General features: G+C 35.1%; 1 protein-coding gene across 8 annotated transcripts in view; it reads left to right on the top strand.

Moving 5' to 3' along the window:
* Positions 1 to 16,017, top strand: part of LOC149790726 (uncharacterized) — a 239,247-nt gene that overhangs the window by 124,536 nt on the left and 98,694 nt on the right. For 7 of the 8 annotated variants that reach the window (XM_089972776.1, XM_089972780.1, XM_089972775.1 and 4 more), the window contains 3 exons: positions 2,042 to 2,125; positions 8,844 to 8,915; positions 15,154 to 15,298. In XM_089972776.1, the coding sequence (XP_089828902.1) occupies positions 2,042 to 2,125; positions 8,844 to 8,915; positions 15,154 to 15,298 (301 nt within the window). The remainder of the gene's footprint in view (positions 1 to 2,041; positions 2,126 to 8,843; positions 8,916 to 15,153; positions 15,299 to 16,017) is intronic. The other variant, XM_089972778.1, reaches the window with a different exon arrangement.

The following is a 16,017-nucleotide window of genomic DNA, read 5'->3' as shown; positions in this document are numbered from 1 at the left end:
ACAAATCTACCTACCTACCCTAATTTTAAAACCAATGCAACTGGAAACAGGCATATTTTACTTTTGCCTAATGGTGTTATAGCATTTGTAATTTATACTTGCTTACATGTTGAGTCCAACTGAAAAATTGCATGGTCCCTGTTATGTAATCACATAATACATTGGCAGATCTGGGTCTCTGCAGTTTGTTAGGCCATGTTATGTAATTGCATTAAAACTGGCAGATCTGGGTCTATGCAGTTTGTTAGGCCATGCTATGTAATTGCATTAAAACTGGCAGATCTGGGTCTCTGCAGTTTGTAAGGCCATGCTATGTAATTGCATTATATTTGGCAGATATGAATCTATGCAGTTTGTTAGGCCGTGTTATGTAATTGCATTAAAATTGGCAGATCTGGGTCTCTGCAGTTTGTTAGGCCATGTTATGTAATTGCATTAAAACTGGCAGATCTGGGTCTATGCAGTTTGTTAGGCCATGCTATGTAATTGCATTAAAATTGGCAGATATGGATCTATGCAGTTTGTTAGGCCATGCTATGTAATTGCATTAAAATTGGCAGATCTGGGTCTATGCAGTTTGTTAGGCCATGTTATGTAATTGCATTAAGATTGGCAGATCTGGGTCTCTGCAGTTTGTTAGGCCATGTTATGTAATTGCATTAATATTGGCAGATTTGGGTCTCTGCAGTTTGTTAGGCCATGCTATGTAATTGCATTAATATTGGCAGATCTGGGTCTCTGCAGTTTGTTAGGCCATGCTATATAATTGCATTAAAATTGGCAGATCTGGGTCTATGCAGTTTGTTAGTCCATGTTATGTAATTGCATTAAATTGACAGACCTGTGTCTATGCAGTTTGTTATGCCATGTTATGTAATTGCATTAAACTAACAGATCTGGGTTTATGCTGTTTGATATGCCATATTATTTAGTTGCATTAAATTGACAGATCTGTGTCTATGCAATTTGTTATGCCATGTTATGTAATTGCATTAAATTGACAGACCTGTGTCTATGCAGTTTGTTATGCCATGTTATATAATTGCATTAAAATTGACACATCTGGGTCTCTGCAGTTTGATGGGCCATGCTATGTAATTGCATTAAATTGACAGACCTGTGTCTATGCAGTTTGTTATGCCATGTTATGTAATTGCATTAAAATTGACACATCTGGGTCTCTGCAGTTTGTTGGGCCATGCTATGTAATTGCATTAAATTGACAGACCTGTGTCTATGCAGTTTGTTATGCCGTGCTATGTAATTGCATTAAAATTGACACATTTGGGTCTTTGCAGTTTGTTGGGCCATGCTATGTAATTGCATTAAAATTGACACATCTGGGTCTGTGCAATTTGTTAGGCCATGCTATGTAATTGCATTAAATTGACAGACCTGTGTCTATGCAGTTTGTTATGCCATGTTATGTAATTGCATTAAAATTGACACATCTGGGTCTCTGCAGTTTGTTGGGCCATGCTATGTAATTGCATTAAAATTGACACATCTGGGTCTCTGCAATTTGTTAGGCCATGTTATGTAAATGCATTAATATTGGCAGATCTGGGTCTCTGCAGTTTTTTGGGAATAGTCAGTAGAACAAGCAACATGCCCTAATTTGCTGATGCATTATGGACTTGATTTTTATGTGAGTATATGTAAATATATAGCCTTTGTATGCAAAACCTGTATTTTCAGAGCAGCAGATATCCAATTAGCATTAGGAACTATGAAATAATTTATCATTCTCTGCTATACCAAAAGGAGGAAGTATAATTTCTTTCTAAAACTGAACATTCATTCAGTTCAGCAATGGCAGTAGGTTTATGAATTATCTGCTTCCTTTCCATAGGGAGGAAGACAAATTGACAATTATCAGTTTGCCAAAACATAGTTCTCCTCCTAGTTGAATATTTCATTTCCTCTAAATGCATTAGCTATCAGATTGATAAGAGTGCAAAATATCAAAAGTTATTCAACATTAGGGAGAATAATCAATTTACAACTTTCATTATGAATTTGTCTTTGTTTCTCTTTCCAGGGAGATTTCCAGGAACTGAAACTATATTCTGATACAGCAAAAGCAACGGTTGATGACTGTCCTGATGTTGTAAGTGATGCAGAGGTCTGTTTATTTGTTCTATATTTAAGCCTGGCACCGGTGTGATCATTTCTTTTGGAGCACTCTATCATCTGCTTATCTGTGCTCAGTTCATGTGGAGTATGGTATCATCTGCTCTTGTGCTTACTTCTGCTGATCCCATTTGCTTTTATGCACCACATTTAAATATCCAACTAATCTTGTGCCAGGTGCCCATTTGCAATCATTGCAGGGTCTGGGCTACTGTATGTTGAATTTGGTAGCCTTGAGCTATGATTTATATGATTCAAGCATGTAATCATATTTCACGAAGAGAATCATTGTTGATTACTCGTAACAAGCGGGGAAAAAAAAGTAAATTAAGCTATCATTTTGGTGTGAAAGTGCTTTCCATGGGGTACCTTATTTTAACTGAACTAACAGGCTCATTTTTAGATGAACCACTATTGGAATTACAATTGCTCTCCTAGTGTTATGATACAGTCCATCTGCCTGTTGCCAATTTTGTTTCACTACCATAGTTAGCATACTTAAGTGCAGGCATCACAAAAGCATTTGAATATTGACAAATCAGAAAACATGTTACATACCTACAGCTTTGATTCACCTGAGAAAGCCCAAGAAAGATGTTGACATGGAAGGTAGCCAGTGAGAAATTATACTTCAAAGAAAAAAATTATGTGCTTTTCTCTGCAGAATTTTGCAAAGACATATGGCAGACAAAAAATGTAGTAAGCACAGAATGAGTAACACTTGATGTATTAATTGTCTACAGTTTGAAATAGTCATATTTTTAAGTTCAGATTCAAACTTTTTAAAACCAGTATTCCTATTTCATATTGGTAGTGGTTGGCATCTCTGGAAAGCTGGCATCTGTAATTTTAGAGTACAAGGGTCGAGACAAAACTATTTGAAAATGACTATTTTTGATAGGATATTTGACTAAAATGGGGGTAGGTGTGCTTGTTAAGGCATGTGCAGGTTTTGTGCTGAATATGGTGTGCCATTGATCTAACAATCCTTCCTATTTCAATGTGCTTAAACACACACACAGCTTTATTTCAGTAATTTTGCGATGATCCTGCCTTCCCCATTTTGCTGCCATCTTCCCATACCATGCACAGAATTTTCTTCTTTGTTACTGTATTAGTTTTTCTGATGATGATGATATCAATATTAGTCTTTAGGCTTGACTGAATTAACAAACGATGATTAAAAAGATATATGCTGTAAGTATCAGTGCATACATGATCGGCAGTGTTAAGATTTTGTGTGAAACGTTTTGCAAGCTTGATGGAATATTACACAGGCAAGGCACATTTTTCTCATTCTTTCATAAGTTTTACTGGTACTGGAAACTTTTTATAAACATGGCTTTTTGTTTGGGGTGGGTGGGTGGATAGAGTTGGGCAGGTTGGGGTATAAAACCTGTTTTTCATATGATTTACTGTAATGGGGCAGATATGGACACATTGTTCTGTGCCATAGAACTCCCATGCTTATAAACCCACGTTTCCTCGAGGCCACCAGTTTGTTAGTTAACAACACAAAAAAACTTATGGTATGTCTGTCATGCATTGTCCATTACATGTCATCATCTGTTCACAAATGCAGTTTACAACTTCTTTTCAAAAACTGCTCAAAAAAATTTGGCCAAATTTAAAATACATTGCATGAGACTCAGACTTGTGAAAATTATGCCAGTTTGCTTTCAAATATGGCTGCCATTACTAAAAAGAGGAAGAAAACTTTAAATGATGTTTTCTCAAATACCCCTCAACATAATTTGACAATATATGACAGAAGTATGCTTGAATAATGGTCTTTAAAATCCAGAATCAAGTATGGCCACCATTTCTAAAAATAGTAAACCTCATTTAACAATCCAGAATCAAGTATGGCCACCATTTCTAAAAATAGTAAACCTCATTTAACAATCCAGAATCAAGTATGGCCACTATTTCTAAAAATAGTAAACCTCATTTAACTTCTTCTTGTAAACCATTTAGCAGAATTTGAGAACTTGATGGAGAGCATACTCTCCTGAAGGTCTTCTGAGTTTGGTAAAATGATGTCAGTAATCAAATATAGCCTCCATTTTTAAAAATAGAAAAAAACTTTAAATGACATAACACATACTGTGTAACAGAACAAAATAACCATTTTAATACTCTTGTGTTCTTGTCTGTATGATTTAGAGGAAGCTTATTCACAAAATTTCCATCAAATCTGATAGAGGTTTTCTACTAAATTTTTTCTACACAGGCTTTGAGCTACTTAATGACATCATTTCAAAATTGAACCAGTCTGAAAGAGCTATAAGAGATTGGCCTGCAATGAATGTGGGATACTGGCTTGTCAAATTTACATGTCTGATTTGGTTCATATAGATATATGGCATGCACCCAGGGCCAAAATAATGTAAGAAGTTACATCTCTGTTAAGAAGATCTGGGTGTGCAATGGGGGCGTTTTCACATTTGTGTTTAGTTAACTAAGAAAATTTAGAGAGTTTGGGGGTGTAGTTACACAGATGATGAGTTAACAAAGAAGAATCCAAATATTTAGGGGAGGAGTAGTTGCATTAAAAACTTTGTCCATTTAGTATAGGAGAATTGAGAGACTTTTTTTGGGGGGCGGGGGAGATAGTTAATCAGCCATTTCACAAAGGATAGAGTTTGTGGGAGTAATTACATGTCTCTAGGAAAACAAATGAGAATTGAGAAAAGTTTCTGGGAATAGTTACAAATTGGTTGAGTTTCAAGGGAGAATGGAGAGAATTTTAGGGAGTAGTTATATATCTTTTGAACTAACAAAGCAGAATCAAGAGATTGGGGGAGGGATGGTTAATTTTTGTTATGTTAACAAAGGAGAAAAAGTAGTGTTTGGGAGTAGTTACATCTCTCTTGAATTAACAGAGGAAAACAGAGAGTTTGGGGGAGCCGTTACGTCTTTCTCTTGCTAACAAAGGAAAACAGAGTTTTGGGGAGTCATTACATCTTTGTCGAGCTAACAAAGGAAAAATTAGAGAGTTTTATGGAAGAAGTTGCATCAGCTGAACAACATAGGAAAATAGAGAGAGAGATCTGTGGGGAGAATTTCTCTAAAAGAACTGCAAAATAGATCTGCATCAATAAAAACTTTATTTACATTCTTTCTACACATTTCTTTCTTAATTTATTTTCTTATTAGATTGTCATTCAGTACTATATCATGTGGTCAATTCTTTACAACCAGTTTACAATTAAAAAAAAAACAAGAAAGTTCTCCAATATGGGATTCGTTATGTGTTGTGGATATCTGGCTATACTCCCATTGATATTGCAATACTTGTGCTTTGTAAGAAGCGGCCCTGGGTGGCTGAGGCACATGCCAAATGGGTTCAGTGTCAGCCAGCCAGAATGAGTATAGTAGAATATTTGCCAGTAGTTGTCCATGGGTTGGTAGTTCTTGAGAATCTTCCGTGGTTCTTCCTCCACTAGATATACTGGCCACTTTGTATAGTCTATCATGTGCTGAAAAACGGTGTCAAGTCTTACAAAAACCCCAGACCAGACCTTTTGTATGAACAGATAAGGTCAGTGTATTCTTCTTGATGTTATCCAGGATTGTTGAATCACCTTGCGTAAAAACTACCTTCATCTGACATTGGATTACTCTGAAGTGATAAAAGTTGCTAATTATGTCTAATTTGAAACTGTACTGTTGAACCAAGTGATGCCTCATTTGAAACATTACTGTTGGACCCAATAATGTCTCATTAGAAGCCATGCAGTTTTGACCTAGTTATGTATCTTTTGAAGCCATACTGTTTTGACCTAGTTATGTATCTTTTGAAGCCATACTGTTTTGACCTAGTTATGTATCTTTTGAAGCCATACTGTTTTGACCTAGTTATGTCTCATTTGAAGCCATGCTGTTAGACTCAATTATGTCTATGCTAATGAACTTGTACCATTACTTTAACTTCAATAGAAAAAGAACTGTACAGATGACTGGTTAAGGGAACTATTTTTGTTACATGGGCCCCAGTATGAGTGCAATGAATTTTAAGATCCGTGGTGATGTTCTCTTCAAAAGCTAAAACTTTCGAAAAGTCATTTATGAACCTCAAAACTTTTATGGAGTACTAAAATACAACTAACAGCCATGCCTTCTTGGGGTTTGTATCCAAATCAGTAGTTATCTCTGAAGTAGAACTCACACATTTGCATAAAAAGGGTAACGTCTTGGACAAAAAAACGTTTAATTGCTTTATCCATGTTTATATTTAAACCCTATTTATAACTAAACTTGCAAACAATATCAGAGAGCCCTTTCAGTACCATTACACTTGTGGGTAAATACATAAGTTGATAATACATTAGTGGTTGAATGCAGAACAGCTGTATCACTGCATTTTCTAAGAGGTTTCTTTAATTCATATTTCTAGCAGTACAAACATGATATTTGTGCATTACTTTCAATAAATGACTCTACCTGTCTCCTTGGTTTTCTGCCCACCATTTGACCATATGAATGACTATTCACTTTCGGCAACTCAGTCTTAATCATTGTCTGCCCACCACTCAAGCATTTTGCTACTGTAAATATGAATTGTTTCTTTGGCACAGCAGCACAAATAGGTTATTTAGTTTTGGGACATTTGGAGTAATGCAGCATGCCCAAGGACACAGCTATGGTAGTTGACCATGGCTGATCCAGCAGCAGGATTCAGATGCACACCATTCTGTATGCAAATCTAATATGCCAACCCAGGCATGGGCAACTTTCTCTAGATGTGGGCCAGATGAGTGATTTTTTGAAAACCGCGGAAACACTGAGACTCCTGACTCCATTCTATGCCTCTTATGACATGCAAGTTGGCACATTAGTCCTATTTACATCCATGAACCAGTCATAAAGTAGTATATGCAATATGCATACATGTCTCCTACATTCCTGAACCAGTCATAAAGGAGTATACATTATGCATACATGAATTAGCTATGTAAAAGATACAGATTGGTAGATTAATGATTCATTTAATTTAATAGGATTTAAATAAGTTTTGAAATGAATATTCCAAGTTCAGTTTTATAAAGACAGTGCATTACCATATAGTGAAATCACCTTATGGTGAAGTACATGATTAAGTACTCCTTGTTGTAATGCTATCCATGGGAGATATATAGTATACTACCTTATTGTTAGAGTACTTTATAATGAATTACATGATTTGGTACTCCCTCATTAAAATGCTGTCCATAGTGGGCAATAGAGAATACTGCCCAGTAGTGAGACCACCTTGTAATGAAATGCATGATAAGTACTCCCTCATTATAGCACTCTTCATAGGAGTCAGATCAAACCACCTTATAATGAAATACATGATAAGTACTTCCTCATTATAACACTCTTCATATGAGTCAGATCAAACCACCTTATAATGAAATACAGTATAAAAGGTGATCCCTGAATATACCTACATTATAACAGGAAATGCATTATAATGAAGGGCATTAGACTAAGAGGGTGATGTACATGTATTTATTTCATATAAGATGGATGAGTGCAAGTTTGTGACAATTTTCATATTCTTAGTGAATTCCTTTAAAGTGTAAGCTTTTTTACTGAGAGAAATTATAGATAACTCACCAAAATATTGTCTTAATTGATAAGAACTTTCATTAAGAGCTAGGAATTTGTTGGTGGGTACTAAAAATATGACACTAGTTGAATGGCTGACCTAAATATCTTGAGAGAAAAAAAGATAAAACATGTTGAACCTTGGGGGAAAAAAATGAAAATTAACATGCATATCAGAACAACTACTGAATGAAGTTGACATATGAGTGTCTGGACCACCCATTTGTTACATGCAACACAAAATTAGTAAAAACTGGTAAAAGGAAAACAGTTAAAACATAACAGATGCCCAGTCTGTTATCAAAGTTAGCTAATATTTAGTTAAAGGTTAGACATTTTTATGCATATATCGAAAATATATCCATAGTACATTATAACTAGTACATTAACAACCAGCTTATTCCCCCAAATCTCTCTTGTTGGACTGTGACTAGAAGGGTGTGGGTTCAGATCATGTCGTCAGATCATCCCAGTTTGGACTGTTTTGCTTGTCAGCCCTGGGCAAGGTGCTCAGCATGATGTAACCATGAAACACCCAAAAACCCAAACCATGCATGTACCAGTCAAACAGGGTTCACATTTATAGTATACCAATTTTAATATTCACCTGAACTGCTCCGGTGGCCTAAGTGGTTAGAGCTTTTGCTTCAGATGTGAAAGGTCACGGGTTTATACACTGGTCGAGTCATACCAGAAACTTGTTAAAAAATTGTACTATCTGCTGCCTTGCTTGGCACTGAGCATTAAGAGGTTAGTGTTAGGACTGGTCAGCCTGGTGTCAGGATAATGTGACTGGGTGGGACATAATGCCACATGTCTGTGGCATCATGCCTCAGTAACAGACACTACTATAAACTGCCACACTGCAGACATCATAGTGATATGACTGAAAAATTGTTAAAGCTATGTTACAAATCCGAATCACACACACACACACACACACACACACACACACTATTCACCATGGGGGTGGGTGTGACTGATGAATCTGTTGCAGTTTTCTGAAAAGATGTAACATGTATATAGTCTGAAGACAACTGTAATGGAGGTTCTTACTGTTTCACTGTTACCTGCTTTAGATTACATATTATTCCCCATTATCTTTTTTCTTTCAGTTTGTACCTAGTGGTTCTGGAGATGATACTGATGACACAGAAAAAGACTCAACAAAAGAAAAACTACCAGGAGTAGGAATTTTTAATTTTCAGCCATCATTTAATTTATTATTCTATTGTAAAATATTAATATTCATCACATATTTAAAAGGTTCACACATCAAAACATGTGATATGTATGAAATTTACTTTAGTATAGTGAAACCTGTGTATCAAATGCACTAAATGGCTCTTCAAAAATGTATTTTATTACTGACACATGTCCTTTATATAGAGGTAAATATTACCATAATGTACATATTACCTTTCTGTGCAGTTACAATTCTTTTATTTGGTCACATTTCATTGAACCTTGATGTGATAATAAGCACAATAATGATGCAAAGATAACTGTGCTCTTACTCATGTATTTTTAGATACTAGAGCAGTTATCTCCCATTTTTTTGTTTGGAACTCTTTACTGCCCAGAATACTGTATTTCCTCCTGTTTATGCAGATGCTAGAACAGTTATCTACCTTTGTCTTTTGTTTGATTCTCTTCACTGCCATAAAGTGTCCTTCCTAATATTGTTGGTACTAAAATATTTAGCTAGCTATGTTATTTGGTTGGAGCTATTCACTCTCCCAGTATGGTCACACCAAATATAATACATGTATGATCTATTTTAGACTGATTTATACCAACTATTTAAGTGGTAACATTACACCAGGCATGCATCGTGGTAACAGTATACCATGCATGCATGGTGGTAACAGTTCACTAGGCATGCATGATGGTAACAGTACACCAGGCATGCATGTTGGTAACAGTACACCAGGCATACATGGTGGTAACAGTACACCAGGCATGCATGGTGGTAACAATACACCAGTCATGCATGGTGCTAACAGCACACCAGGCATGCATGGTGGTAACAGTAAACCAGGCATGCATGGTGGTAACAGTAAACCAGGCATGCATGGTGGTAACAATACACCAGTCATGCATGGTGCTAACAGCGCACCAGGCATGCATGGTGGTAGCAGTAAACCAGGCATGCATGGTGGTAGATTCTGATAAATTATGATGTCATCCTCAGATTTTAGCACTTGCTTCCCACAATTGAGACATACTAGAATCAAGTAGAAGTTCAGCAATAGTAGTAGTAGAAGTTTTAGTATTAGTAGTAGTAGTAGTAGTAGTAGTAGTAGTAGTAGAAGTATTAGTAGCAGTAGTAGTAGTAGCAGTAGAAGTATTATTATTATTAGTAGTAGCAGTAGTAGAATTAGTATTAAGAGTGTTATTATTATTATTATTAGTAGTAGTAGTAGCAGTAGCAGTAGTAGAAATAATAGTAGTAGAAGTGTTATTATTATTATTATTATTAGTAGTAGTAGTAGAAGTATTATTATTATTAGTAGTAGTAGTAGAAGTATTATTATTATTAGTAGTAGTAGTAGTTGTTGTTATAGAAGTAGTAGTAGTTGTTATTGTAGAAGTAGTAGTAGCAGTTGTAGTACTTGTAGGGTTTAAAATCATGTCCACAAAATAGATCCTATATGGTGCCAATTAAAAGTTCAGCTGTCAGAATGTAAATACAAAGAAATGCGTAAGAGCATATTGGAAGCAAAAGCCTTCTCCACCCAAAAGAAACATTATGTATTAAATGGTACGAGTTATACGATAACAATGATAGAATTGTGTTAAAGGTATGTCAAATAACAGACAAAGAAAAAACATGCAGAATCCATGAAACATAGTCAACAGTTTTTATATAGTTTGCTATATAAACTGCATTTTCTCAAAAAGTCTAAATTTTTCTCAGCTGGTACATCATGATAAAATTTCTTCCTTGAGTCTTAATCAAAAGACTGAAATGTGAACTTAGAAGTTTAGTTTTTACCGAAACGACTGGTTTATGATATTAAAAGACTGGTTTATGGTATCAAAAGACTGGTTTTTGGTATTAAAAGACTGGTTTTTGGTACTAAGGCATTGGTATGTATTAGATCCAATTCAGTGTATGAAAATTTACAAAATGAAACATATCCTATACAAGTAGGTATCTTTTCAAAAAGGTGTCTCTTAAGACATTGAAGTGTCAGCAAATCACATTTTGCTGTAATTGAAATTCAGGTTGATATTAGAATAAATCCAGCTTAGAAAATTGAATACAAGCTTGAACCTTTCAAATATTTGTAATGCTAATCACATTTTAATAAGAGAAAGTGTCAGTTTTAGGACTTTTAGCTTGAATGTCTAAATGGCACCATTAGGACTACTAGACATCACAAGAAATTGTCTATTAAACCCTCACATTTATACAACAATCCAGTCAGGACGAGTAGTGACACAAGTATTTTCTAGAAGGCCAGTGTGGTGGCCATATCAGACATCTAATCGACACTATTTTTGTTTTGGATCAACTGAACATAATAACATGTATTCAGATGAATACCCCATGGCAATATTACTTTTCATTCTGGATAATTAACAATAACAGTATTTAATGGACATCAGATTGGCACCATTTTAATTAAATAACAAGTACACATTTTAAGAAGTCTGCATGGCAATGTTTTTTTTTGTTCAGGAGAATTGCTTGGCTATGACTACTGTTTGATGACTGAAGAAGAGTTTGTCCCATCGAGTAGGTTATCGAGGCGTCTTGGACTAAATAATGTGTACAGTTTTGAAGCGATTGTTTTTGTTTTTCATTCCATTTTTATGGACTTTTCTTCGGTTGACCATTGTGTATTATTACTCATGTTTTTTTTCAGGGAGCAAAATGCCAGTTTATAAAAGCAGTTGTGTCAAATAGGTGGAGTAGAATTATGTGCGGTCAATTTGATATTTTAATGTGGTGTGCAGTTTATTAAATCGATTCCATTTTGACTTAAAGGGTTTTCAATCCATTATGCTTATGGCATACTGATCTTTTTATCCTACTGAATATAGTTTACATTACTAATAATAGTAAAGAACATTATTGTCATACTAAAATTAGCAGCAGTGTATAGAACCACCTGTCAAGTTGGTTTTGTATGTTAGAGTTGATAATCAGATTGAGATAAATTGTAGTGGTTCCCTCAACCTCTATAACACTTGAAACAATAGAGGAAATAGCTTTCAAAAGAAAATAACCACAATAATTCTTAAAATCATAATTTTTTGAATATTAAAGTAACTTCTTTTGTGATTTATAAAGTAATATGTGAAGAAACGAAAATTTGGAAAGAATATTAAAATGATTTTTAGAGCATTATATATATTTTTTTTTCTTTTCATTTTTTCTTTTCTGTCTGATTGTATGTAATACAAACCCTTCAAGCCATCTCTCAAGACTTTGAATATCTAGTATTCATTTTGTTTTAAATGTGAGTTTTGCAGATTTATGGTTTGAATTGGTCTAAAAATAAACCCAACTATTTTTGTTTAATTGCTAAAGGAGGAGTTGCACAAACTGTGAGATACACAAACACAGTAAAATGGTCTTGAAGTGTATGCTGTTCAGTACTAAACATTGGTCAATATATGTAGGTTGACAAAGGTTTCATGGACATGAAAATGAAGTGGCCAATATGCTGAAGTGTGCCAGTCTAAAGATGCAGTGATTACTCTAGTATTTTCATATAGGGAATGACCACTCAGGAATTATTTAAAGTGGGGTGTTTTCAGTCTTTATGGGGAATGACCACTCAGGAATTACTTAAAGTGGGGTGTTTTCAGTCTTTATGTGGAATGACCACTCAGGAATTATTTAAAGTGGGGTGTTTTCAGTCTTTATGGAGAATGATCACTCAGGAATTATTTAAAGTGGGGTGTTTTCAGTCTTTATGGGGAATGACCACTCGGGAATTATTTAAATTGGGGTGTTTTCAGTCTTTATGGGGAATGACCACTTGGGAATTATTTAAAGTGGGGTGTTTTCAGTCTTTATGGAGAATGACCACTCAGGAATTATTTAAAGTGGGGTGTTTTCAGTCTTTATTGGGAATGACCACTCGGGAATTATTAAAGTGGGGTGTTTTCAGTCTTTATGGGGAATGACCACTCGGGAATTATTTAAAGTGGGGTGTTTTCAGTCTTTATGGAGAATGACCACTCAGGAATTATTTAAAGTGGGGTGTTTTCAGTCTTTATGGGGAAAGCATTTTTTTAATGTGAAAACAGTATCAGTAAACGTGTGAGAAATAACTTTTAATGAATAAAGACAAAATGTAGTTATTTATCTTCATTACTGCTACAGGGGCATTTATTGTGAATCATGACAAAGGCATTACATTGTATGAATGGGAACTGCATGTAATAGCTGAGACATTAACACATAATACTGAAAACTGCTTGTAATAGCAGAGACATTACCACAGAATACTGAAAACTGCATGTAATAGCAGAGACATTACCACAGAATACTGAAAACTGCATGTAATAGCAGAGACATTACCACAGAATACTGAAAACTGCATGTAATAGCAGAGACATTACCACAGAATACTGAAAACTGCAAGTAATAGCAGATACATTACCACAGAATACTGAAAACTGCATGTAATAGCAGAGACATTACCACAGAATACTGAAAACTGCATGCAATAGCAGAGACATTACCACAGAATACTGAAAACTGCATGTAATAGCAGATACATTACAACAGAATACTGAAATCTGCGTGTAATAGCAGAGACATTACCACTATACTGAAAACTGCAATAACAGTGACATTACCACAGAATACTGAAAAATGCATGTAATAGCAGAGACATTACCACAGAATACTGAAAACTGCATGTAATAGCAGATACATTACTACAGAATACTGAAAACTGCATGTAATAGCAGAGACATTACCACTATACTGAAAACTGCATGTAATAACAGGGACATTACCACAGAATACTGAAAAATGCATGTAATAGCAGAGACATTACCACTGAATACTGAAAACTGCAAGTAATAGCAGAGACATTACCACAGAATACTGAAAACTACATGTAATAGCAGACATTACCACTGAATACTGAAAACTGCAAATAATAGCAGATACATTACCACTGAATACTGAAAACTGCATGTAGTAGCAGACATTACCACAGAATACTGAAAACTGCATGTAATAGCAGAGACATTACCACTGAATACTGAAAACTGCATGTAATAGCAGAGACATTACCACCGAATACTAAAAACTGCATGTAATAGCAGAGACATTACTACAGAATACTGAAAACTACTTATTATCCATTGTTCAACATTGCCAAGTGCTGTTGCTGAAACACTTTAAGTAACTAATTCCTGAAAATGGCTCATCACTTAGTAGCAAGTCACTTAGTAAGCACTAAATGTTAGCAGTTATTTAGAAATCAAGCACATGTATGAGTTAAATTCAGCTTCGTTAATATTAATGAATGCTAAAGTTTAGTTACACTCGTGTTAACAGTTGACTGTGTGTGATTTACACATGCTTTCACTTTTTTAAGGGGGATTTATTAAATTTATCGAGGATTTATTCAATCATGCGTCCTGGAGTTAGTGCTACAGACTGGTCAGTTTATGGAAGTGTCTCTGAAGTAAGTACATAAGGTAAAACCCACATAAAATAGGACACTGTTGAGAGTGAATATTCAGGCCATTTGATATAGGTGTCCATTTTATAAAGGTAGCCAGTGAAAAGAAGCTTAATTATGCTAAGGAATATGATTGTATTAAGGTGCGGCATTGTCGGGATAAAAATTTGTATACCAAAGCCAGGCTACAAAAAGGATGGTAAAAATGTGTGTCTATACATTCATATGCTCCACCCACTTATTAGATTGAATTAATATTAATTTTTTTTAGATTAAATTCAGTGTTAATTTTTTAAAGATGTTCTACCTAAATAAAAGAAGTATCTTATTTATGTGATACCTTAGAACTAGCTTGACATTTGTGTTATGTGTAGCTCACATATTTAAACTGTTAAAGATGTGTTGATCCTTAGAGGATAGTACATTTAATGTTGAATTTAGATTCAGAGCGATAAATTACTTGTTCACAACTCAAGCCCAATTATTTCTTGATGCAGCTGAGGCCCCTAAAGGGGCATTCTATTAGCACTGTTTGTTCGAAGTATACTTTTACACAACGATGGTAGGGCATTAGTACCATTCTTGTCTGTCCATCATTTCATCCACCATTCCATCAAATCTCACATTTAGGTAAGTTCAGATGCACTGCTAGTATGTCCATTTTTCAAAAACCATGTTTTGACTTTGAAATCTGATGTTTCTTTCCGTCTCAAGCATGTTGATTAAAAACAAATTGGTTTGAACATGTGCTATTTAATTTCAGGGCATTAGAGGAGAAAGAGGATTTCCTGGACCTAAGGGAGATAAGGGGGACATTGGATCACCAGGAACCTGTAGCTGTAATTTCACCCCACCCATTATTACTCCACCTCCACCCCCAGATCCAAGCCTTTACATGGGGGCTAAAGGTATCATCATGAGATGTTATTTGATTGAGGCTGATCAAGCATGTCACTTGGAAAAATTAAAAAAGCAAGTTTATGTTTACACCTCCATTGTTTAGCAAGGATTTTGGAGCTTAAAACTATGACGGCAGTATTTTTAAAACAATGTATATGGAAACTATTAAAGGCACCTTTGCAAACATTGGTTAATGAAAATATTTGGTTCTCAAGATAATGATACCTGACTTTTTTGTTTGAAAATTTAAATGTCAGATATGGAGGTTTTTATGTAAACTTAGTTTTCAATATGGTGTACCTGTCTACCCCATATTTATTGTTCATATACAGTTCTTTTGCATATTTTGTAAATGACCATTTCAAAATGTGACCCCCAATAAAGTTGGCACAGACATTAACATTCCCTGTACTCCTGTTTGCTTTGGTTTGTTGTTTCACAGCATAGAAATACAAGTAGGGTAATTAGTGTTGTGGCAATGAGAGTTATGTGTTTTATCCATGGCACAACAAGGCAACCAGTCCAGCTCAATCCATTGGTAGGATTGAACTTCCGCCCTTTTGTTTGCGAGTGTGGCATGCTATGTAGCAAAGAGTCATCTTGACTAATGCAATCTCAGCTTGTTGAGGGAGAATTTTCTAACCTTTACATCACATATAAGTTGCAAAAGGAATTGTTTTGTTTATTTTATCTATTTTAAAGGCACTTTTGACACATTATTGGCTAT

This window comes from Sinohyriopsis cumingii, chromosome 10 (assembly GCF_028554795.1).
Source record: "Sinohyriopsis cumingii isolate HCF-2022 chromosome 10, ASM2855479v2, whole genome shotgun sequence".
Lineage (NCBI taxonomy): Eukaryota > Metazoa > Mollusca > Bivalvia > Unionida > Unionidae > Sinohyriopsis > Sinohyriopsis cumingii.
The sequence above is the reverse complement of the archived record's forward strand: the minus strand, read 5'-3'. Positions and strand labels throughout refer to the sequence as shown.